This window comes from Hippichthys cyanospilos, chromosome 1, assembly GCF_059441005.1.
Source record: "Hippichthys cyanospilos isolate Australia breed blue-spotted pipefish chromosome 1, RoL_Hcya_1.0, whole genome shotgun sequence".
NCBI classification, from domain to species: Eukaryota; Metazoa; Chordata; class Actinopteri; order Syngnathiformes; family Syngnathidae; genus Hippichthys; species Hippichthys cyanospilos.
Window position 1 is genome coordinate 9,113,816 of NC_142369.1, and position 24,863 is coordinate 9,138,678.

The 24,863-nt window shown below is 42.1% G+C and overlaps 2 protein-coding genes and 1 long non-coding RNA gene across 6 annotated transcripts; 2 read left to right on the forward strand and 1 right to left on the reverse strand.

Annotated features, from left to right (window-relative positions):
* The first annotated feature begins 21 nt into the window (after positions 1–21).
* nit1 (nitrilase 1) lies at positions 22–4,609 on the forward strand. The gene is made up of 6 exons (XM_088438166.1): positions 22–220; positions 938–1,171; positions 2,087–2,190; positions 2,264–2,400; positions 2,477–2,602; positions 3,707–4,609. The coding sequence occupies exons 1-6, from the start codon at positions 144–146 to the stop codon at positions 3,980–3,982; spliced, it is 954 nt and encodes a 317-aa protein (XP_088294292.1). The 5' UTR covers positions 22–143; the 3' UTR covers positions 3,983–4,609.
* On the reverse strand, positions 3,503–11,680 carry LOC148428976 (uncharacterized). Its single transcript, XR_015868317.1, has 3 exons — positions 11,514–11,680; positions 7,664–8,009; positions 3,503–3,958 (listed from the first exon to the last, which is right to left on the reverse strand). It is a non-coding gene; the product is annotated as an uncharacterized LOC148428976 (long non-coding RNA).
* clcn3 (Cl-/H+ antiporter 3) lies at positions 4,818–24,579 on the forward strand. 4 transcript variants are annotated; one of them, XM_088437837.1, is made up of 15 exons: positions 4,818–4,973; positions 7,772–7,953; positions 13,896–14,056; positions 14,628–14,727; positions 16,087–16,274; positions 16,335–16,457; positions 18,299–18,505; positions 18,584–18,664; positions 18,737–18,989; positions 19,783–20,075; positions 20,151–20,337; positions 20,481–20,879; positions 21,935–22,151; positions 22,263–22,338; positions 23,883–24,579. In XM_088437837.1, exons 2-15 carry the CDS (start codon positions 7,791–7,793, stop codon positions 24,051–24,053), a joined length of 2,619 nt encoding a protein of 872 aa, XP_088293963.1. In that variant the 5' UTR covers positions 4,818–4,973; positions 7,772–7,790; the 3' UTR covers positions 24,054–24,579. The 4 variants fall into 4 exon arrangements, with proteins under 4 accessions (XP_088293963.1, XP_088294129.1, XP_088294045.1 ...); XM_088438003.1 differs by lacking the exon at positions 22,263–22,338; XM_088437919.1 differs by lacking the exons at positions 4,818–4,973; positions 7,772–7,953 and adding an exon at positions 11,219–11,564.
* The last annotated feature ends 284 nt before the right edge of the window (positions 24,580–24,863 follow it).

The following is a 24,863-nucleotide window of genomic DNA, read 5'->3' on the forward strand; positions in this document are numbered from 1 at the left end:
TGAATAAAAATGCTCTTTTTCAGTTAGGCAACAACGTAAACAAACACATGTTAATGTGTCTGTTTTGCGTTAGTGGTGCAAAAGTCGTCTTCGTGCTGGAAGATAAACTTTAACATTGAATGAATGGGTGTTGAAATGAACCAATGTTGTTCTTCGTTTTAAGATCATCGGCGAAGATACGCGCTTTGCTCTCACTTTGGACTATAAAGCTACATAATAGGTACGACATTTGTTATTTCCTTGCACCGCACACAAGCTTCAAAATATCAATTTAAATCAATATGTTTGCAAATCATTTTCAAACCAGTTGAAACAACCTACAATACATTGAAACGAATAGCACATAAAACGGGGTATTTGAACATGATATAAAGTCTGAGCGTTTCTAGTCCATTTTTGGGGTGCTCAAGCACCCCCCAAATTTGTTATAGTTATGAATTTTAAGAACATTTCCGACTTTCCCACATTTCAGGGTCAACCTCAAAACATTCACACAACCTGTTTCTGGAATACCGAGCAAGGAGAGAAAGACCATTCAAATATTTCAAAAGAAATAGTAGAATCAAAAAGAACTCGAAAACGCTCAAGCAGCCTGCTGAGGAATTGTTTGCTCTCTTGTGCACGTTCCAGTTTATTCAGGAGCTATAATAACTGCTTTTAAAGTGATTATATTTATGTCTTGAAAATGTTTTTCATCTCAATATTTTCGGTTATTATGACTTTACTACTGAGTCAGTAATGTGACAGTAAAGGACTACTGTACACCTGAAACTCTTGTCACAAACAAAGGAGCTCATTCCTGAGTTATGATGATAATGGAAATCATGTCAATATTTGTCTGCTGTGTTTGTTTTAGAAACTATTTTTGCATGGTTTGGTTGAAATACCAACTTGATTGAGGCGCACTTAGTGATGATAGGACATGTTTCCCGCACAGGATGTTGAGTTCATGCCATCCACGGGCTGCCTTGTGTCAGTTGAACGTCACTGCGGATAAGCATGCCAACTTGTGCGCTGCCCAAAAGTTACTTGAGGCGGCAAAGGAACAAGGCGCCAACATGGCCTTCCTGCCTGAGGGTTTCGATTACATCGGAACCAGTCGAGAGGAGACACTGGCGTTGTCGGAGACTCTGGCAGGAGATACAATGTCGCAATACACTCAGATGGCCAGGTACTTTTGTTTTGGGATACCTTTAGGATTTTGCTTCTTTGGTTTTATTTGTCATGGTATTTGGTTTATTTTAATGTAATCTGTGATTTTCTATTTGAAATATTGACCATGTGAAATATTGTTTGACATGATTTAAACTGGTAATTTAGGGGATTCCCTAACTATTAACCTACAGCAGCAATTTTTCATTCCGGTCTTTTACATTCCCAAACCAAATTCATTATACAAAACTTTAAGCAAATCAAATTACTGCAATGATTCTCAAATGAATTAAAAAAAACCTGTTCAATAGTAGCTTACCCATTTAAAGTTAAGTTCAATGTACTCTTAGAAATTCAGTATGAATTCAGAAGTCACAGATCAGCAGTACATACAACAAGTGAATCAATAGAAAAAAATAACAGATGCAAGAGAATACAAAAAAAAAAAGAAATTAAGAATTAACCAAATTTGGGAAAATCAGTTTCAGAGGCATTGTATGCAATGGGAGTAAAAAATGTTTGAAACGCGGAAGCAATTTGTGATGCTTGATAAACATTGCCAAGCATGGTTAAGTATTACTTTTGGTGTTCCCCAGGGCTCAATGTTGGAGCCTGAATTATTCAGTACACGTGTATAGTAATAATACGAAAATATACTGTAGAGCCAGAAAAGGTCACAGCAATTCAACATCCTTTCACAAATCACTTACCTAATTATGAGCGTCAGAAAGTCCTGACCTAACAATCATGTAAAAACATGAATTAACACACTTTTTGTCCAAGTGTTAGAACTGTCTGTATGACCTCACAGTAAAATATAAAATGATATTTTGAAAAAAAAAAAAAAGAAAGAAAACTTGCGCTCCTAAGTCAAAGCCAAAAAAATCAAATGATGGGTGAAAAATTTGAAATTTATTGTCCCGCCTTGTCACAGGAGGTTGGACATATGGTTGTCTCTGGGGGGCTTTCACGAACGAGGACCTGACTGGGAAGCCGAGCAGCGAATTTACAACAGCCATGTCATCATTAACAATCAAGGTAGACTTCTAAAATGCACATTGGCTCCTTTGTGCCTCCTGAGGTCACGTCGCCCTCTTTTTTACACACGCAGGCGAGATTGTGTCCACCTACAGGAAATGTCATCTGTTTGACGTGGAGATTCCTGAGAAGGGCATCTCACTCAGTGAAAGTGCCTTCACCATCCCGGGATCATCGCTTGTAATGCCGGTCCAAACTCCCATTGGAAAGGTATCTTCTCCACAATGACCGTCAAACCGTTTCGACTTCCCTTTCTCACAAATGTGTTTTTTTTTTTTCCTTTCAGGTGGGATTGGGAGTCTGCTATGACTTGAGATTCCCAGAATATTCGCTGGCGTTGCAGAAGAGCGGTGCTGAGATCCTGACGTTCCCATCGGCCTTCACGGAGGTGACGGGAGCAGCTCACTGGGAGGTACGACATGTTCCCGTCGATACACACCGTGCAGCACTTAACTCTTAAATACTAGAGGCAAATTGGGCCCGTTTTGACATTTGACACAACCTTAATTATTAGTCAGTTTTTAAAACTGAGTGTTGTTGACGTGGAATGACGTCAGCGAGAACCCGTTCGTGAAGCTGAGTGTCAATTGTCATCAACTTTTTTTGCAAATGGGAATGAGCAGCAACCGATTTGTGCAGCTCTGATTTGATCATTAGGCTGGGGGAAAAATATTGTCTGAAAGCTCAAAATTGGAAGGGCTGCACTATAGAATTTTAATCGCGATGACAATATTGGCTGCCACGATTACTTACATGTCAAATCAAGCACTTTGTCATCCTACCACCAGGGGGCAATCTTTCTAATATATTATTTACCAGTGTGAAAGGGCATCAACATTTTTTTTGCAAATGGGTATGAGCATGAACCGCTTTGTGCTGCTCTGATTTGATCATTAGGCTGGGGGAAAAATATTGTCTGAAAGCTCAAAATTGGAGGGGCTGCACAATTAATAAGTATTTTAATCGCGATGACGATATTGGCTGCCACGATTAATTAAACTGATATCATTTAAAAAGCCGACTTACATGTCAAATCAAGCACTTTGTCATCCTACCACCAGGGGGCAATGTTTCTAATATATTATTTACCAATGTGAAATGGCGTTTTTCACCAGATTCCTGATTTATATAATGCTAGCTTTTGAGAGCCATGTTGAAAAATTGGCAAAAAAATTGGGAATAAATTTGATTTGCAGTTTGACTGCTAATTTATTAAAATTTGCTTAAAAGTAAACAATGTGTTTGGTTCTAAGTAGGCTTCATTTTGTTCATTGGTTTGCACTCAGCAAGTTTAAGCACATACAAGAAAACATTTACATTTTTAAAATAATTCCAATTTATTTTATGTAAGTACTAAGAAAGGTACAAAAAAAAGATTCAGAATTGTGTCACTTTTGAACAGTGATGTAACCCATATCATATTAAAGGTTTAATAGACAGACGTTCTTGGCCCGAGACGCATGGAATAGGAAATGCGCTGTTTGTAAGGCTTAAGCCTCAATCAATCATTTCACAGGTGCTGCTTCGGGCCCGAGCCATCGAGAACCAGTGTTACGTCCTGGCGGCGGCGCAGGTCGGCCGGCATCACGACAAGCGCTCCTCTTACGGCCACACCCTGGCCGTGGACCCCTGGGGAGTGGTGATGGCGGACTGCGGGCGGGAGCAAAGGGGCATAGCACTGGTGGAGATTGACCTGGATAAAATCCGCAGCGTTCGCAGGAACATGCCGCTTCAAAAGCATCGTCGAGACGCAAATTTTTACTCCGGCCTGGAAAGAGAATGTCGCCAGTGAAATAGTCAAAACATGACTTCTAGATCTTTTATATTACAAAGAAACCTGCTGGAAATATGTAAATATTCATGTGCTGTTTTTGTATATAAAACAGTGCGTTAAGATCTATTTAATTAGGTAAAGATTGTAATTCAGTTATACAATGTGATTCAATCTAAGAACACTTTTCAGGATATTGCTATCTATTAATTGACACACCATTAAGACATTTTTTAATAAAACCCACAGATGATAATCCTAGAAAATATTTTGACCACAGGGATTCATTTATGTCCTCTAATCACAGATGTCCTCAAAACCTGTACATAGGCATCCTATTTGAAGGGTGACTTGGGGTTTGGTGACAGGGTGTTTACCAAGTTAAACAGGACCACAGGAAGCAAAGGAGAGCATTGTCTGCGGAGATTACAAAAGTATAGATCAGCATGTTAATGATGAATGCGAGAAGACCATTTCCGAGCAGCTTGATATTCCTCTGACTTCAGATACATGTATTGTTCAGAAATGTAAAGTGTTTGGGACTCCAACCGATCTTTATGGATGTTGCTGCAGGACAAAAATGATAACAAAAGTAGTTGTAAATGAGACCAGAACAAGCTACAATAAAAGTAAAGGTGAACTCCTTGATCAAGTGTGTGCGTGTTACTGTGAGCACCGCACTCGCGCGCGCACGCAAAAAAAAAAAAAGTATTACGACGATTTAACACTGAACCAGGTAGTGCAGTCATCTAATGTTAAAAAAAAGTGCGAACGTTAATTCCCGATATTTTTTTAACGTTAATTCTCGTGTTTTGGTCCGATTGAGCGCGGTGACGTCATGATTAAGAAACAGGAAGTGACCGTCAGTGACACGGGAGCGAGACGGGGAACGATAACATAGCAGCGATGAAGTGGAGCTGGCCGTGCGGAGGTCTCGTTTAGCAAACGGGTGATTTTACTGAGGAGAAACGATGAACTGTTGCGCCCGGACTGGATTTGATGCATCGCCAAGGTTTGTTTGCTTCCTCCTTAGCTCGCTTTAGCTAACACCGGAGGCTAGCTTTAGCGCCAAGTCATTGAATATTCACCACTGAACACCTCCTTGTCCATTCGGGGGTGGCACTTGAAGCTTCTTGTCTTTTTTCCATCATGGTAAAAGGAGGTTGCCATGCATCCCCCAAAGCTTTGTGGCGGGCTGTTAATAATGCGACGGAGGAAATTTGGTTACAGCGTAGCAATACCTGCTTAAGTCGTCTGGATGCAAGAGAGGCAAGGCTCGTAACGATACACCTAAAATTAGAGTTCGATAGCAGGGGTTCAGAAACCTCTGAGAGTCACGTGAAGCAAGAGTTTGATCGCCCAGCAGAAGTCGATCGCCCAGCAGAAGTCGATCGCCCAACAGAAGTCGAGTTTATTATCTGCTTTGCACCATGTACTTTTGTGTATATCTGGAATTACCTGTGTGACTAGTGCCGCTGCTCTACCTGCTGACACGGCGCAGATGATGATGCTTGGAAGCACCAGAAATGAAATGGTCACATTTAAAATGAAAATGAAGCCACGGTACACTCCTTTGGAATGTTGGGTTAATAGTACGTTATATTTAGTTAAATAGCTAACTGCTGGGGGAATGTTTGACCTAACACGTTGGATTGCCTCGTATATTAGTATAGCAGTGGTTGAATTTTATACAAATTATATTTTGATTTATTTATTTAACAAGAAGCGTCTCTTCTCTTTTGGGTTACCAGAGCAAGTCACTCGCATAATGCCACAGTTCGCATTAGCGATGTTCAAGATTTAAGAGTTTTGTTGTCATATGCATAGTAATACTACACAAGGAAATACTTATGTTCACTTCCCCGAGCAGACTACATTCCACAATTGAGCAAATAATAAAGTAGGCAAGAAAACAAAACAAAAAAAACATAAATAGAACAAAAAGGGCAGTAAAAATGAACCACTAGCAAACGAATAGACTCACATTCTGTGCATATTATTGAGTAGATAGAGTGGAAGAAACTTTCTACATATGAGGATGATAGTGCACGCTATTGTGTTTAGCAGCTTTTCTGCACCTTGCAGGATTTGTGAGGTGTTTATGTGCATGCAAAAATTACGATAAATGAATCATAGCCACAGTTAAAACGTTTTTTTAAATCACATTAATCTACTTTTTTATCTCAAATTTTCTGGTCAGTATGATGATTACATCTGTATTTATGAATCAGGCTTGTTGTGCTTTAGTTGTTGAAGGTTAGAAAACAAAGGTCAGTTACATTCTCAGGCTAACACAGGATGTCCAATCTGATTGACTTTTGTTGGGCGGGAGGATCATATGAGATTTGTTGATCCGACAAATGATCAATTTTAACCGTTAAAAACATCCCGACTGCAGCTTTGATAAAGGTTGATTGATATGCATTCTTTATAAGAAGGCTTAACACACAAGCAGCTCAAATTTAACCTACCACATAAATGCAAAGCACCCAGCTGTGATTCCAGCTGTACCTAAAGATAGCAACAAAGACTAATGTAGCGAATCATAGAAAAGCTCTTTGCCAAATTCGATCACCATTCCCCGGGTTTGAAGTCAGTGGTGGGGGGGAATATACCATAGCTTAATCTTGGCTGGAAGATTTAATGCAAAGTACACTTCTCAATCATATGCACACAGCACATGTTTTAATGGCATAGTCCATTTATTTCGCCATTTTCAGCAGTAAAAAGTTCATGTCGCATTTGTTTGTAAGGCAAGGCAGTGTTGCTTAGATAGCACCAGCTTTGCCAGCCACCGGAAGGAAAAGCTGTCCTGCAACCCAGTACAATGACCTTTTGTAGTGAATGTGGAAGTTGGTAGTTTATCTATGTTTTTTGTTTAAAAAAAAAAAAAAAGTCACAGCTATTGAAATTGCTGAGTGGCTAGTAATTCTGGCCGAGTAAGCAAAAATGTTCACGTGAAGCTCAGGTCACAACAGCTTTATTTGCATAATACTAGCAAATACTGTATTGACAAAATGTCATACTGGGTTGGGCAATAAATCCAATCAATCCAATCAATTTTTCATTTTAAAAATCGGGAGATCTGAAAATTAGCTGAGTTTTTGCAAAACGGCAGACCCTCCTTTATCATAGCGTCCGACAATTAATATATAATCAATACCTAGGATTGAACGCCTAGAGGCTCATAGAAGATGCATTAAAATACGTCTTTGGGATTGAATGAGGTCATTGTGGGATTGAATAAAGTTATGCTCAAGATATGGATGTTAAATTTCCCCTCAAACTGATTTTAAATCAAAATAGATTATTGCATTACATTATTTCCACAATCAAACTTCTAAATTAATGTTTTTTGGGTTTACCACTTCAATTAAAATCATAATCATATTTTTGGGGGCCATAACTTCCAGCCATGAGGTCACTCATGAATTACCTGGTATAAATCAACTTGGGGGGAGGGAAGATGCTTATTAAACAATACTAAATGTATTCCACCACTTGCTATCAACTGAAAATGACGTGACGTGCTCAAGTGTCAGCTTACTGGTGGGTTGGGGTTGATGGAAAAGCCATTTTTAGAGGACAGCCAATGGGAACATTTGTTTTTAAAGGTATTAAATGTACATCAACTGTTCAGTTATTAAATTAATGATCGACAAAGTGAAAAAAATCTGAATAAGTTTGTTCAGTAGTGCCTACCTGAGGGAAGCAGTTGGACGAGGTGCTGACCAGGTCGTGGAAGGTCAAAGACATTTTGTCTTCTTGGCAGTCCGGCGCTTCTCACCCAGCTCGCCGTTTGTCACCCAGGGCACGGGTGCTTTGCTAAATGGAGTCGGAGCAGCTGTACCACAGAGGCTACTCCCGGAACAGCTACAACAGCATCGCCAGTGCCAGCAGCGACGAGGAGCTGCTTGATGGAGCTGGCATCGTCATGGACTTCCAGACCACCGAGGATGACAATCTGCTAGACGGGGACGCTTCCTCCCCAGGTAGGGAGCGCCTGGGCGGGCCGTTCGTGTTGACTTAACCGCGTTCCAATCACTGGCTGAAAATCAAATCACAGTTGCTAAGGTAACAGTCACAGCTCACCTGTTTTCTGAGTTAGGTCATGTAATGCTCGCAGGTTGAGCTGTTGTAAGATGCTATTGTAAAATGAACAATTGGCTAATTTTCATTTGAGAAATGTGTATTGTGTTCATTTTAAATGAACAAGAAACTACGTACGCGTTCACAATCGAAAGGCGTCCGTGTAAATGACGGGAATTGTTTTTCTTTCATCGCGCCCCCCTCCATCTCACTCCCATGTGCGTAACTGCTCACCCCTCACCTCTCATTTGCCAGAGGAAAAAAGTTAGAGCCAGTTAAACTTGAACGAGATCAAATGTTTACTCAGCTTTGGAAGCAGCCAATCATATTGTGTCCTTGCACTTACAATTTACACACTTTAGGGGTTATTAAACTTTTGGAGTCCATTATTTTGTCTATCAGCTTTGTAAGCAGCCAATCATATTGTGTCCTTGCACTTACAGTTTACACACTTTAGGGGTTATTAAACTTTTTGAGTCCATTATTTTTCCTCACATTTAATTGTTGAGTAATTTACACACAATCCAAATAAATACAAAAGATTTTTGTTTCCAGGCGTGTGTATCAAACTGGTTGCCCTTCACATTAATCAGTACCCAAGGAGTAGCCCTCTTTCAAAATGGTTCTTGACCTTTGGTTTACTAGTTTGTTTGTTTTTTTGGTGAGTAGGTCACCCGCATGACAATTGTAAATTTCAATCACAGTGGGAGGGTGAAGTGAGTGCAAGTCAGAGAGCTTCTGTGTGTGTGTGGGTTAGTGATCGCGTCAGAGAGACAGGCAGTATGTGTTTGAAGGAGACAATGTGTGTGAGGGTGAGGTAGGGCAATCAGAGAGAGAGAGAGAGAATGTGCGAGGGATGGCGAGCTTGATGAGTGCGTATGAGAGAGAGCCTGAGAGTGTGCAAGAAAAAAATCCAGTGGGTGAAACTCTTCAATTATCCGTTTTGACCAAAATGACTTCCAATGCAACCTCTCAACGGTCAAGTTGCTCGGCAACTGCGCAGGTAGAGGTATTGCAACGGGTTAGGCAAAGCTTGCAATTGCCCCCCTCTCGAATTATTCAAATAATGGCAATGCAAAAGATTGTCTACATATACTTGCTCCTGCTGTGCACGCTTTGGCCTCTAAGGGGCAGTGTAGTTCCTCGCATGCAATGAGACTTGAGCTTAACTTTGTTTTCCACAGATTCGAAAGAATGTAGGTCTTTGAATATTGCTATATTACATGTCTGCATCTGTTATTATAGTGTTTCTGTGTGAATGATTTGATGAACATCACACCAAGTACTCAATGCTCATTTCTTATTAGCCCGTCAGTTGAATTTCAAATTGTTAAATTGTTAAAATATCACGTGATGTTTCTAAATTGGAAGTATGCCTTCATGCCTTGTATTTAAATATACATTCTTTTTCTGGCGTGTTTAGTTTCACGGTACACTCCGACTTGCTCAGAGAGAGCAGAATAATGAACATGCTTGCTGATTAGCTACACAGGGGAAATCGGGGAGCATTTACAAAACGGGTACACACCTTGCTGTTTAGTAAAGTCGTCGCTTATCTGTGATAATGTTTTTCCGATCGCTACAAACCTAAATCAAAATAAGTTTTTTATTATCATTGTGCTGAGTCAAAGTAAAATATTTGCAAACATCTGCTTTTCCTTTGGAAAACCATGACCAACGTTTTCCAATTTATTTTGACATGGTATGGATCGAGAAGCAACCAATCATTTAAAAAAAAAGTGCTATTGCATTGCCACTTTGAATAAAATGTGCTATTTATCAATAAAGCAATAAAAATTAAAGTGTATTTTTTTGAATTAATTCTATTGATTAATTGACAAAACAATCAATGGATTTCCATGATTCCCCAAATATAGGACGCACCTGTGTTTAGGACACCCTTAATTTTAGTGTCAAATTCTGATATTTTCTATGTTTAAGATGCACAGAGTTTAGCTACAATGTAAAAACTATAGCAAAACAGAATAAATCTCATCTTTGTAAATGCCTCTTGCGTTCATATTTGTAAGTTATATATTTGTTGTGGGTTAAGTGTGTTTTGAGGTATCTCACATTGTGAGCGGCCAACAAAAGCCTCGCCAGTGTAACATTGAATGCGCTCAAAATTTTTCTTTTTCCTCGTGACGCAGCTCGAGTTCATTTTGTTATGAATCCCCGTAGTTGCGCACCATCCGTGTTCCTCCAGGTTTATAATTTTGTCCATATGCCAAAAGACCACAGTAAATAAACGAGTCGAGTAGAATACCATTCCGTGTTCTTCAACCGCTGCACACATCCCTGTGTGCCACTCTTAATTGAATTTGATGGGGAGACATCATAACTTACTCATGATCCTCTTCGTCATAGTAATACTCTTGTTTGTGAACAAGGATGGTCTCGGACGGTGGTTCAGTCTGCTCACTTCTTTTATCAAATGCCGTAACAGCCTCAGCTAACATGACCTGCTGTGACAGGCAATGGCTGCTAACAGCCAACTGACGTCCATCCTCTACATCCTCCCATTATGGTAATTATTATAAGCAAGAATATGGCCAATATAAAAATGCATATCTATGCGTCTAAAACTCAGTTTAGATGGCAGAGAGATCAATCTTCCGAGAATAGTGTTGAATTAAAAAAAAAAAAAATCTTTGAGTTACCGTTAATAGGACTCACCCATACTTTTGGCCTTCATTTTTCGGGGGAAAAAAGGCTCTTTTTTGGGGAGTTATGCTAATTGATGACATGAAAATAATTGTTAATTGCAGCCCTAATATCTTATATATGCCCAATCCAGTCTAAATACGACACATACATTAATATTGAAATGCTGTGCTAAGAATAAATATTGACTTAATAATGCCTTCTGTCGATTGAAATTGACATCAAAGTTCCCTCAGGCTCGCTTTGTGAACGTCATGTGACCAAACCCAGAAAAACAGGTGAGCCTTGACGTTCGAGTATATATAATGTATGTGGAGTTTTGTTTCAGTGTGGAGTTATTTATAAATTTGCTTATTCATAGTCCTGTTTTTATGTTGTTGTTTTTGTTTGTTTTTTTTTGGGGGGGGGGCGCTATGGTCCTTGCATGCTGCGTAGAAGGGGTACAGAACTAGTAACGTCCCTGACTGTGCGAGTCGGTTTGTGTGTGCGTGGTGACGTCATCCGCCTTGAAGTTAGCTGCTGCAGTGGAGAGCGGGCGACAAAAGGGAGGGTTGGTGCTAGGCGGCGCGCACACACACACACACGCACGCAACACACAGTCTCTCCGTGTCACTGCCTTGTACTGCTCCGCTCGCGGATCTCGAGAAAAAAAAAATATGGCAGCGGCTGCAAAACACACGCGCACTAAAAGCAATGCGTAGTCAAGCCTAGCTTAGCTTCCGTTACGCTAGCCTAGCCTTGGCTCGCTGACTGTCCATCAACATGGAGGAGGAGGACACGGGCGCCGACCCCTATTTACCTTACGACGGCGGAGGGGACACCATCCCCCTGAAGGAGATCCCAAGACGAGGTACGAGTCGGAGCCGTTGCCATTGACGACGTCGCGCGCCGGTGCGATGATAATAAGATTAAGCGACAGGCCTTGAGAGCCGTGTCGACCACGTCACTCCGAGTCTATATTACGTGCGTGTACGTGCAAACGACTGCATGGTTTTGCTCATGTCTTTGATAGTCTTCATCTCGCTTAAGCCGTCATTGTCAATATTTACATATAAAGCGCATGGTTAAGAGAGTATCTACTGCAGTGGAAGCCATGTCAAGGGAAGAAAGTACCGCACAAATTGGAGATGAGGAGCAACATGTTGAGATCTTTATGCAGCTTGTTGAAGGATCGAAATGGATGCTGCTAAGACCGTTGGCAAATAAAGCAAAAAACATTTTGTTGACAGGGAGCAGGTGTATGGGGAGTAGGATGACTTCAGCAATATATTTTGTGGACTGGGGGGGGGGGGGGGGGGTGGAGATATTAGCCTGGCAGGGGAGCAAGAAAAGTAAGGTGGACCACCAGGCTTATAATAGACTCAGGGACAATATTGGATTAATGTGATTAATATTCACAATAAGTTATACTAAGTATGGCTTTACTTGTTTGATTGTAGGAGTTTTACAACAGATGTGTGTTGTCTAAAATCAGCCCTAAAAAAAACTAATCGGTTGGTCTCTAGTTGTTAAAATGTATGCATCAGCTAATCAGCAGGAGCCCTATCAAAGCGCCATTGACGTCAACCTTTTTATCTGTTCGTTTTTTTTTCACTTCCCCTCTTTTTTGTAGTCGTGACTCTGCTTTATATTGATTTTATCACTGTTTTACTATTGTATTTGTGCATGATAACTTGTTTTGTATTTTAGTAACCGTACAGCAATTTGGTCATCCCTTTGAGGTTGTTTTTAAATGTGCATTAAATTAACTTGACTGTTTCATTGGGAATGGCAGGGAAAAAGTTCGGCAGCTCTGTTTTAATCATTAAAATGGGAAAATTAGGGGGGGAAATGGTCAGTCAGAATGTCCAAATGTGGTAAGAAGGTTTTTTTTAATGGCTGCCATTAAAAGAGTTATGACTTTCTGGCGGACACAACATTATTCTGTGTGAATTGCATCCTCTCCATCCTCACACCCCCCCCATTAAGACACAATTTTTGTAAATACAATGTTTCCTTGTTTTTCGCGGTTAATGAAACCCCTCCACAATAAGTTTCTTTTGTAAAGTCGAATACCCCCCCTCCCCCCAAATGGACATTGTACATACATAAAGTGAATGAAGTTTGTTTAATAAAACCTTTCATAAAAATGTGCCTATCTTTCTTTTCCATGTTCAGTGATCTAACATAAAGCTGAACAGGCTTGTGTCTCTTTTTCAGCGCAAACTTTATTTTTTAAAACAACGTACATCAGCGCAGTGAGTGCTGTTAACTCACTCGACAGCACTATGCCCCTCCCCCCATCCATGACAACTTTTCCTAAAAGAACAGTCTGGGTCGTCATTACCGCATGCATCCATTCACATCATACCCCCTCCCCCACATGTACCTCTCCGCACAACTCCCTCACTCACAGCCACAAGTGCACAACTTGAGAGTCGTGAAGAGTTGTTGCCTCAACACCCTTTTATAATGCCATGTCTCAAGTCGACGTAAAATGTGTGATTTGTTAAGTAATGGTGCCTTCGAGGCAATAATGTGTATATTTATCTTCCTGACACTCAACCAATTCATTTGTGTCCACTGTAGTGGACATTTGTTTTTTGTCTTTTGGCTCACTCAAGCAACTCTTCAACAACATTTAAATAAGCATTGTGTCATCCAGATATGTTGAATATTTCCCGGTATATTAATGAAAAACATTTTTAACCGACTGCATATTTATAAGTGCCTGCAAGTGCCATGAAGTTTTTAGCAGTGCTTGTTGCTTTTCCTGCTGGCTTCGTCGCTTTCTTCCGCTGAGCGAGCATAGACAAAAGGGCCCGCCCGCCCGAGTCTCGCTCAGCGGTGGCCTACTTGGATTTAGCGTCCACGCTCACGTGGCTTCCTTGTTGTTTCTTCAGCTGAGTTCACACAGCAACGCGACACTTCAGGGGGCCACATCGAGGCGATCGGGGTCATTTAGATTGAACTGTACTCGGAACCCTCACGGATCTTCAAAAGCTGGCTTTTGTAGTTACAATTAAATAGTTACTCTTGTAGTTACTAAAAGGCTTCAGATTAAAGTAGTGACCAGGTTAAACAATTGCTGGATGATGAACTCATGCACTGCAATTGACTACTATAGACGTCAAAGATCAATTTGAACTTGACCGGCAGTGAATAAATTGGAACATGGTCTCTTTCTGTCTCTCTGCCGCAGGGTCTAACTACGCCATGACCAATGGGGGCGGTGCGCCCAGCAGCTCCACCCACTTGCTGGATTTCTTAGAGGAGCCCATTCCAGGCGTGGGCACCTATGACGATTTCCACACCATCGACTGGGTGCGCGAGAAATGCAAGGACCGTGAAAGGCATCGGAAGGTAAATGACCAGTTGAACCGGTACCAACAAGATTGCATTTAGTTGCATTTTATGCGGCATTTGCAACTTTCCACTGCCGCCCTCTAAACAAACATTGAATCAAGTTTGACCGCTTAAATATGATGCGATGAGTTGGGTTGGACTGACTTGTGTCTACCAGTATGATACACCACTGGTCCCCAACCCCCGGTACCGGTCCGCAGATCAACTGGTACCGGGCCGCGTGGGCTGCACCCGAAAAAATGTTTTGGAGATGATTTAGTTTAACAGTTCATACGTTTGATCTCAGTTTTTTTGGCGCCGCCTCTGGCCGCTGTTGATATTACATACATAGTGAGAAGGATGCCCCCCCTCACATTTTAACTCTGTGTAATATCTGTGCTTGTTCTTAATACAAAGCTATAATTTAATTGATACTGTAGATACCTAAAATCATTACACTGTGTCATTTTAGTTTCTGCCATCTATTGGGGGATTATTTAATGATTGCCTCTATACAGTATGTTGCTGATGTAGACATGCGTTATAGTATTTGTAATGAGCATTTTTTTTTACCATGTTGTTTGTGTAGATCAACAGTAAAAAGAAGGAGTCTGCCTGGGAGTTCACCAAGAGTCTGTATGACGCCTGGTCTGGATGGCTCGTCGTAACGCTCACAGGCTTAGCCTCTGGTAATGGCCGCGGTCACTTGCTTCACCTCTAATGTTTCCGCTATGACTGTTTTCCAAATAGATTGGGGGTTTCCTGGAAGTCAAACAATCTCAGTTATGTGACTTCCAATCACTTCTGCTTCTGTGTCGTGGCATAGACACAACTCAGTGCAACGGCGGTCACATCAGAACAGTTTTCATGATGTCACGTTATTTTTGAGCAGGACGCGAGAAAATTTCATAGGCAAGAAAAAATCGAAACACTCCTCAGTGTTGGATAATGACTCAAAGCAATCTTTTAATGCAGGTTTCACCAACTTTGCATCTGTTTATTGGCGGCTCGGACTCCCTTATATGTAGCATAAATTAGCCGCTAGCTAGCAGTGCTTGAGTGCTCTCTATATTGGCTGTCGTGATAGACAGTACACTTTGATGATGACAACTGTTCCCACTGATTATATTTTAACAAAATATGCCCACTCAAATGTGCATTTTTCAGCTGGCAAATTGGTCTCATAGACCAAACTATATGGGGAAAGATTTGGACAAGGGGTAAAGTAGCGTTCTGCCAAGCCAGTGCTACTCAATTACGTTTTGCGAAATATTCTGATTTAACAAGGTAGGGAGACCTTTTTCCCTCTAAATCTCAGCAAAAATATATATTTTCTGATGATCACTTATTTTGCTGAACATAATAATTCCACTGCTGTGTTGGCTAGAATAGCTATCCCTATGTCTTAAAATGAATGAAATAGTGATACCTCTATTGATGAGGAGTTTTTTTTTTGCTTGTTTATTAGTTTTAGTAGTAGCTTGAAAGTTAGGGACAGTTTGAACATGTATGCAACCTATGTTGCTATCTATTTACTATCCCCTGCTATATCAAAAAGAATTGGTGACCCTCCTAAAAGGGATGTGTAATCGTTTTTAGATGTTACAAGATGGCAACAAAGTCTTTTAAACGCAGAATAGTATTTCTATTAGATTTGTTTTTTAAACTATGTCCTGTAAGAACAGAGACAAAGAATTGTCAGCAAACAACACCATGTACCATAATTCCTCAAATGAAGGGTGCACCCTTAATTTTTGGGGTCAAATTCTGTTTTTTTCTATGTTTCCATGTATAGAACACACCTACAGTTTGGCGACAAAGTAGAAACTACAAAAAACTAAAAAAAGACATCCTTTTGGCCTTCATTTTGTGGAGAAAAAGTGCATGTTGTGTTTGGGGAATTACACTAACATACACACAATAACAAACCCATGTTACTTAAATGTATTCGGTAGCTCAATCATTCAACACAAAACACCTTATGAGACTAGCATGTGAGCCTAAATAAGACGCTAGCACACACTTTCATCCGTTTTCCCTTCCGCCAGGCGCGCTGGCCGGCCTGATCGACATCGCCGCCGACTGGATGAACGACCTGAAGGAAGGCGTTTGCCTAAGCGCCATGTGGTTCAATCACGAGCAGTGCTGCTGGACGTCCAACGAGACCACTTTCGCAGAGAGGGACAAGTGTCCCCAGTGGAAGAGCTGGGCCGAGCTCATCCTCGGCCAGGCTGAGGTTAGCTGCACAGAAACCACCCGGTTGAGCTTCCGTTTCTAACTCCGCTCGCCCGCGCAGGGTCCCGGCTCCTACATCATGAACTACTTCATGTACATCTACTGGGCGCTGTCCTTCGCCTTCCTCGCCGTGTGTCTCGTCAAAGTGTTTGCTCCATACGCCTGTGGATCAGGGATTCCAGAGGTAAAAGAAAAATGAACTTTCCGCATTTTTTTTTTTTTCATTTTTTTGGCTTAGACTCACCCCAAGGCTCAAGCAAACAGTTAAAATTAAAAAGTGTTGGCTTTAACAAAATAAAAAATGCTTTAAAAAATTAAAAGTAACTGAAACTGCATCTTATGTTTAAATAACTAGAAAAGAAGTCCTATATATTTTTTTATTTTATAATTATATTTTATTTCATCTGCACATAAGACTCCATGCATTTAAAATAAGTGAAAGCAATTCTAAACCGAAACCAAAGCGAAACGTTTTTGACAAAAAATAAATACTAATGCTCCATATTTAAAAAAAAAAAAAAAAAACCAACTAACAAAACCAATTCAAAGTCATGAATTAAAAAAAAAGCCAGGCGAAAACTGAGGGTAATGAAAAATCCCAAATTATTCTAACCCTGAATAAAAAAGTCTATAGAATTGAGAAGAAATGACCAATTAAAAAGCTTTAACACTTGAGTGAAGATAGTTTATTTTAAATATTTGTTTTTGTCACAAGCGTTACACCTTAAACCGTTTGAGGCACAATTATTAATGTTAATGTTTGTCTTTGAACCATTTTGGCTACTTGTTTCATGCACCTGTCAAACACACCAAGTATTTATTTTCTTATCAAATTTATTTAGATTGCTCCAGTTTCTTGTTCTACTACAAATTATTTTGGCAAATATCTGATATCATTTTCAAAAAAAATATGAACCAGATGACTCTTTTATCGTACAGTAAACTCCTGAACTGATACCGCATATATTTTTGCAATAAATGGATACTGTAAAAGTTGCTTGGTGCAGTACGGCGCTTAAAGGGTTAACAAAACATCCAAAAGCCTACTATTACCGTATTTTCCGCACTATAAGGCGCACCCGAAAGCCTAAAACGCTGAGTGCGGGCCTTATAATCAGGTGTGTCTTATATATGGATCAATATTGAGATTGGGATTTGTAGATGGGGAATGAACTGATAAAGTAAGCTTTACCTGTTTCTTTTGTGTGTTTACAGTTGAACAAGGTTGCTCATATTGACATTTAGTTATTATGCTATTGAGAGTTTAGGGTTATTATTTGAATTATTTTTGTTATTACTTTTGAGTATTACGATATCGTGATTGAAAAAGTTTAAAAATATGTCATTAATTGAGGGTGTGCCTTATAATCCGGTGCGCCTTAAATATGGAAAAAGGTTTTAAAATGTCATTAATTGAGCGTGCGGCTTATAGTGCGGAAAATACGGTCCACAATTTCATAGTTCTGTAATTAAGAGGCAAAGCAAACGAGCAAGCAATTCACTGAATTTATTTCTGACTTGATACATTTCATGTACCGTATTTTCTGTGCTATAAGGCGCACCGGATTATAAGGCGCACCCCCAATTAATGACATATTTTAAAACTTTTTCCGTATATAAGGCGCACCCTCAATTAATGACATGTTTTAAAACTATTTCAATCACAATATAGTAATACTCAAAGTAATAACAATAACTCTAAACTGTCAATAGCACAATAACTCAATGTCAATATGAGCAACCTTGTTCAACTGTAAACACACAAAAGAAACAGGTCAAGCTTACTTTATCAGTTCGTTCCACATCTACGAATCTCAATCTCAGTATTGATCCATATATAAGGTGCACCTGATTATAAGGCGCACCACCAGCTTTTAAAAAAAATTAGGGCTTTTGAGTGCGCCTTATAGTGCGGAAAATACGGTAAATCCCAAATAGTCTACTAGCTTGATGCATCAATAAAGGCAAACTCCTCCTTTGTGTGCAGTTTCGAATGGAAACTCTCAGTTTTTCCTTTTCTGTCAGATCAAGACCATCCTGAGCGGGTTCATCATCAGGGGCTACCTGGGCAAGTGGACCCTAATGATAAAGACCATCACTTTGGTGCTGGCAGTGGCGTCGGGCCTGAGTCTAGGAAAGGAGGGCCCGCTGGTCCACGTGGCGTGCTGCTGCGGCAACATCTTCTCTTACCTCTTCCCCAAGTACAGCAAGAACGAAGCCAAGAAGCGAGAGGTGGGTGCCGCCGCCCGCGCCAGATTTTTTTTTTTGCCTCAGCATTTTTTATTCAGCCAAGCACCTCATCTCGCTCAGGTTCTCTCAGCCGCGTCGGCAGCCGGCGTGTCGGTGGCGTTCGGCGCGCCCATAGGTGGCGTTCTCTTCAGCCTGGAAGAGGTGAAACGTCATCACGTTTTCAAATGTGCGCAGGCGAGGTAAGACTTGACAACTCTTCTGTCTCCCCTCCAGGTGAGCTACTACTTCCCTCTCAAAACACTGTGGCGCTCCTTTTTCGCCGCCCTGGTGGCCGCCTTTGTCCTGCGCTCCATTAACCCATTTGGAAACAGCCGCCTGGTATTGTTCTACGTGGAGTACCACACGCCCTGGTACCTGTTTGAACTCCTCCCCTTCATCCTCCTGGGAGTTTTCGGTGGCCTGTGGGGCGCCTTCTTCATCCGAGCCAACATCGCTTGGTGTCGGCGACGCAAATCCACCCGCTTTGGCAAGTGCTTTGGCCACACGGGAAATTCTTTGACCTAAATCATCCAAATAGTTGTCAATCAGTCGATCAAAACTAGAGTCAGGCTCTAGTGTTAACCCCCCCCCCCCCCCCCCCCCCCCCACACACACACACACACACACACACACACACACACAGACACAAAGGCACGTACACACATTTTTTGAAGACTTAGCCATTTGTTTAGCCATTTTCAGCTCTAAAATGCTAAGAATTTGGTCTGTATTTAATCTGATAAACATTATTTTATGCGCAAATATCTTTAATACACATTTTGACACTTGCTGTAAATAAAAAAAAAATAACATCACTTCTCAGCTTGCAAAGGTCACACGACCAAACCTCGAACACACCTGAGCCATGATTGGTTGTTACCTGAGCTCTGAGCATTTGTGATGTCATTTTTAGTTGACAGCAAGTGGCAACATTGATTTATAAAGACATTAATTTCACATGCAAAATAGTTCAAATTAATTGTAGACAAAATTTAAAATTGTTACTGCCTAAAATGACTTAATAAGTAATTTTTTTTGAAGTTGTAAATATGCACTTGAGCTACTTTATTATTTTTTGTTATTTAGTATTTAAATACTTTAGTATTTCCTAGCATCTCTCTCGCTGACACTATTGCAAAGTGTTCCAAATATGATAATGATGATCTTAAACTATTCACATTTTTTTTACTATTTGCCGGCTCGCTCATCAACGACAACGGTTTGAAAAGCTGCAAAATAAAGGGAAACGTTCACACGAATAACATTGCCTTCAATCTTAGGCAAGTACCCGGTTTTGGAGGTGATCCTGGTGGCGGCCATCACGGCCGTCGTGGCCTTTCCCAACCCGTACACCCGTCAAAACACCAGCGAGCTGATAAAGGAGCTTTTCACCGACTGCGGCCCGCTGGAGTCCTCGCAGCTCTGCCAGTACCGCAGCCAGATGAACGGCAGCAAGGCTTTTACCGACAGCCCCAATCGGCCCGCCGGACCTGGCGTCTACGCCGCCATGTGGCAGCTCTGCCTCGCGCTCATCTTCAAAATCATCATGACCATCTTTACGTTCGGCCTGAAGGTGAGCCCACGTTTTAATCCTTGCGTGTTCCGCGTTTGACACGGAGACAAACGGGCTACCCCCCCTCCCCCGCAGGTTCCGTCGGGCTTGTTCATTCCCAGCATGGCCATCGGGGCGATCGCGGGGCGAATCGTCGGCATCGCCGTGGAGCAGCTGGCGTATTACCACCACGACTGGTTCCTGTTCAAAGAGTGGTGTGAGGTTGGCGCCGACTGCATCACGCCGGGACTCTACGCCATGGTGGGGGCCGCCGCCTGCCTCGGTGAGCCTCAAAAAACCTAGAGCGCAGAGATGCAATAATTAAGAAGTATTTTAAGTTCCCATTCATTGACAAAATAAAAGACAAATTAAAGCAACATTTTTGAAAGCTTGTTCCGAATCGCTATGTTTTTGTCCCGCCTGCAGGCGGCGTGACCCGCATGACCGTCTCCCTGGTGGTCATCGTCTTCGAGCTGACCGGCGGCCTGGAGTACATCGTGCCCCTCATGGCCGCCGTCATGACGAGCAAATGGGTCGGGGACGCTTTTGGCCGCGAGGGCATCTACGAGGCCCACATCCGTCTCAACGGCTACCCCTTCCTGGACGCCAAGGAGGAATTCACGCACACCACGCTCGCCAGGGAAGTGATGCGGCCTCGCCGCTGCGACCCGCCGCTCGCCGTTCTGACCCAAGACGACCTGACCGTGGAGGACCTGCAGGGCATCATCAACGAAACCAGTTACAACGGTTTCCCGGTGATCGTGTCCAAGGAGTCCCAGAGGCTCGTTGGTTTCGCCCTACGCAGGGATATCACCATCGCTATAGGTAGGCGGCTCCCATTGCTCGCGACGCCTTTTTTAATAGCTCGCGATGCGTTTTCACTCATTCGCTGCCATTGACGGCTATAGACGTCAAAGATTTGTTTTACGGGTCTGGCAGTGAATGTGTTCACTTCATTCACTGGCTTTGATAGCTACGTAAGTTAAAATCACGTTTTAACGTTTACTGGAGTGACAATATCAGTGTGTAATGAAGGTTCAGTGGACCCTTACGGAATTCATCCGTTCTGGGGTTAGGATGGTGAGGCGAAATCGTCGTACGGCAGGCAATAGAAATTTATGGTAATTGGCTAATGCATGCATAACCCCAGATAAAAATATCAAAATGTGATGTACATATTAAGAAATAGTAACATTATAGAAAGTACTATCATAAATGAAAAAAAAGTGTATGTGACACGACTTGAGCTAATTACGGCCACACTCCCTAGCGAGGGTAACGATGCCTTCTTTGTAGTTCTTGATTATCTCCAGCGTCGTTTCCATATAAATCATCTTCCTACTTCTCTTTGACATCACTAGCAATCTTCTGCCCCATGGCTAATGTATTTAGGCTGGTATTAATCACTAAAATACTCAATAAATACAATTTGTTAGCACGAAACAAGATCGAGTCTTTAGCATAGTGGCATTTTAGCGACACCATCTTAGTGACAACGTGACGCTGACCAATAGCTGAGCGGCATCTTAGTGAAGTTGTGACATTGACCGATAGCAGGCCAGCATCTTAGTGACGTATGCAGTGACGGATGAGCGCGGTGCGACTCGCACAGTCATATGCATGGAGACTGACGGCCAAGTATGAATTTTGTAATTGTTGTTGACGCCGTAAGTTGGGAAAAATGCCGTAAAAAGGGGACGAAAAAAAACTTAGTATTCCACTTCGTAACGTGAAAAAAAAGACATAAGCTAGGGGCGTCATAACCCGGGGGTCCACTGCACGCCTCATTCATCTATTGCTTAAAGTATTGCAGGACATTGCGTCATTCACAGGAAATTCATGTTTCTAACGCCGGGTTCCTTCCTTCCCTCCCTGGACAGAGAACGCTCGTCGCAAACAGGAGGGCATCATGTTGAACTCCAGGGTGTACTTCACCCAGCACGCCCCCACCCTGCCCGCCGACAGCCCCCGGCCCCTCAAGCTGCGCTCCATCTTGGACATGAGTCCCTTTACCGTCACCGACCACACCCCCATGGAAATCGTGGTGGACATCTTCAGGAAGCTGGGCCTGCGCCAGTGCCTGGTCACTCACAACGGGTGAGTCGGAGACCCGTTCCCGCCCGTGACGTCGGCGCCCCCCCCCCCCCCCCCACACCGTCTCGCGTGTCGCTCCGGCTCGGCCGATCCAGTAACAGGTGTGTGTTACAGGATTGTGTTGGGCATCATCACAAAGAAGAATATTTTAGAGCATCTGGAGGAGCTCAAGCAGCACACGGAGTCTTTGGTGACTAGCCGTGACTCTTTACGCACAACACAGCCATCCCGCCTTGCCCTGGGAGGCGTCAAAGTTGGGGGAGGTGGGGGTGGGGCTTGATCCTCCTGCTTTCACTTCTTGCTGGGGGCTATCCTAGGGAAGGCTTGTAGTTGTGGATTTGCTACTTTGTAGCGGCTGTAGGAAAGCTGCGAACGAAGCGCGTGGTCGCGGTCCTAGCCTTCCGTTCGAAAACATTTACTGCATTACAATCTTCGATGTGTTAGCTTGGACACCGGCTTTCACTTATTTTGGGGCGTCTGCATTGTCTGTGCTGGGGTTTCAAATTGGAATCAGGGTTTAAAGTAGGGTTTCTCTTTCAAAATATGGAATAAAGCTTTGGTCAGGGTTCGTAATAGGACTTTTAGACAGGGGGTTCAAGTTAGGCTCAGTTAGTGTTTCCAAAAACAACGTAATTTGACTTTGGCTTATGGAGTAGTGTCTCAAATTAGGGTTAAGGTTTCAAACCGTGGTCATGGCTTCAAAGTAAAGTTTCAAAAGCAGGGATATGGTTCCACACAGGCTTGAAACTAGAGTTGGGATTTCAAATTAGGCTTTCAAACCAGGGCTAGGATATTACATCGGTTACAAGCAAGGGTTAGGTTTTCAAAGTAAGGATTAGGGCTTCAAGCTTGGTTAAGGTTTTTGTAATAGTTTTAAATTACAGTTTCAAAATAGTGTTCTAAACTAGAGTCAGGGTTGCAAAGCAGAGTTTCAATCTAGGGTTACAGTTTCAAAGTAAGCTTTGAAATAGGGTTAGGTTTTCAAAGTAGGGCTTCAAACTCGGGTTAGTGTTTCATTTAGGGCTTCAAGTTTGGTTCAGGATTTCACAATAAGGTCTCAAATTAGGATTGGAGTTTTTAAAGAGGGGTTCCTAACTAAGATTACGGTTTGAAAGTAGGGTTTTAAAGTAGGGTTTCAATCTAGGCATAGGATTTCAAAGTAAGAGTTGAAATTGTTAGATTTTAAAAGGGTGAGGGTTTCAATGTAGTGTTTCAACTGAGGTTATTGTTTCAACGTAGGGTTTAAGTCAGGGGTTAGGCTTTGAAATATTTAGGTTTTAAAGTTAGTCGACAGTTATAGTTTTAAAGTCATGTTTTAAATCAGAGGAAGCATTCCAGCGAAAGGCTTTGAATCTGGCTTTTAAACTAGGGTGAATGTTTTAAATGAGGGTTTCAAGTGTGGGGTGTGTGGAGGCAGGAGCCAAAGAGGGTGAGGGGTCATCCACAGCACCCCCCCGGGTGAACCCCAATATGGTGGCACCACCGTCCCAGGCTCCCTTTTCCCACAAAGGTGACTGACACTTTTGGTTTCCTGGCTTTCTTCCTTCAAGCAGCTTTGTGTGTGTTATGGTTCCGCCCGGTCTCATCGGGCTTCTTTTCACCGCAGCTTACGCGCCAACCCCGCCCGCCACCGGTTTCCGCGCGGCCACGTCGACAGCATCGTGGGGGAGGAAAAGAAAAAAAAGAGAAAGGTCTTCCCGGCGCTCACGTCCTCTTCTTCTTTGTGTCACGCAGGCGACTTCTCGGCATCGTCACCAAAAAGGATATTCTGCGTCACATGGCTCAAATGGCAAATCAAGATCCCGAGTCCATCATGTTCAACTGATCCGATCCTTTCAGGACGAGGACGAGGACGAGGACGATGAAGACGTGTGCCTCTTGGACGATGATGATGAAGATCATTGACATTTCCCGACATGATTTTTTTTCATCCTTTTTCTGCACCTCAACCATGAACTTTGCAGGAGTTCCACATGGCTCTATCCTGTGTCTTTTTTTTTTTTTTTTTCACGGAACCCTCCATTGTGAAGTCCCCGCCTCCCCAAAAAAGACATCTGTGAAGGTTTTATCGTGTGATTTCCTTTTCTTTCGTCACTTTAACTGGAAAGACTAAAATAGGCTCCAACTTACCCTTGACCCTTTCCTGCAGAAGAAAATCAGTAAATGAATGGACGATAGCGACCAATCAGCTCACCTGGTGTGCATTTGATCACAGAAGGCATCTGGGCCGGGAAGGAAAAACAAACGTATGGCTTTGTGTTTCCTTTACCCACACAAACCGAGTGACGCGTCCGTCCGTCCGTCCTGCTGAAGTTTGCCGTCGACCTCACCTCGGTTTCTTAATTTATGAATCGTGCAACGTCGTGATCTTTGCTTTCTTTGGTCGTACGTTTGAAACATGAAGGTTCATTAAATTTGAATTGAAATTTCATATTTGTCTTTTGCTTGTTTTTTGAGGAAGAAAAATAGAAAACACTTACTTGATGGCCCAGTCGCCCAGCCCTAATGTCAATTCCATAAGAAAAAAGAAAAAAAATGTTCCTCAGTACAAAGAGGAAAAAAAAAATGATTTGAAAGCCTCGACCCAAAATGGACTTGCCTCACTGCTAAAAATCACTCATCATTTCGATGGCTCAGCTTCAGTACTGACACATATTACAAAAAGAAAAGGTATGAATGAAAAAAAAATTTGAAACCAACCCTTAATTGAAAGCC

Coding starts and splice junctions, on each gene's coding strand:
- clcn3 (XM_088437837.1), top strand. CDS start 7,791: ATGGAGTCGGAGCAGCTGTACCACAGAGGCTACTCCCGGAACAGCTAC. Junction 20,076..20,150: donor TCTTTACGTTCGGCCTGAAG/GTGAGCCCACGT, acceptor CCTCCCCCGCAG/GTTCCGTCGGGCTTGTTCAT. Junction 20,880..21,934: donor GGATATCACCATCGCTATAG/GTAGGCGGCTCC, acceptor CTCCCTGGACAG/AGAACGCTCGTCGCAAACAG.
- nit1 (XM_088438166.1), top strand. CDS start 144: ATGTTGTTCTTCGTTTTAAGATCATCGGCGAAGATACGCGCTTTGCTC. Junction 2,191..2,263: donor TGTCATCATTAACAATCAAG/GTAGACTTCTAA, acceptor TTACACACGCAG/GCGAGATTGTGTCCACCTAC. Junction 2,401..2,476: donor TCCAAACTCCCATTGGAAAG/GTATCTTCTCCA, acceptor TTTTCCTTTCAG/GTGGGATTGGGAGTCTGCTA.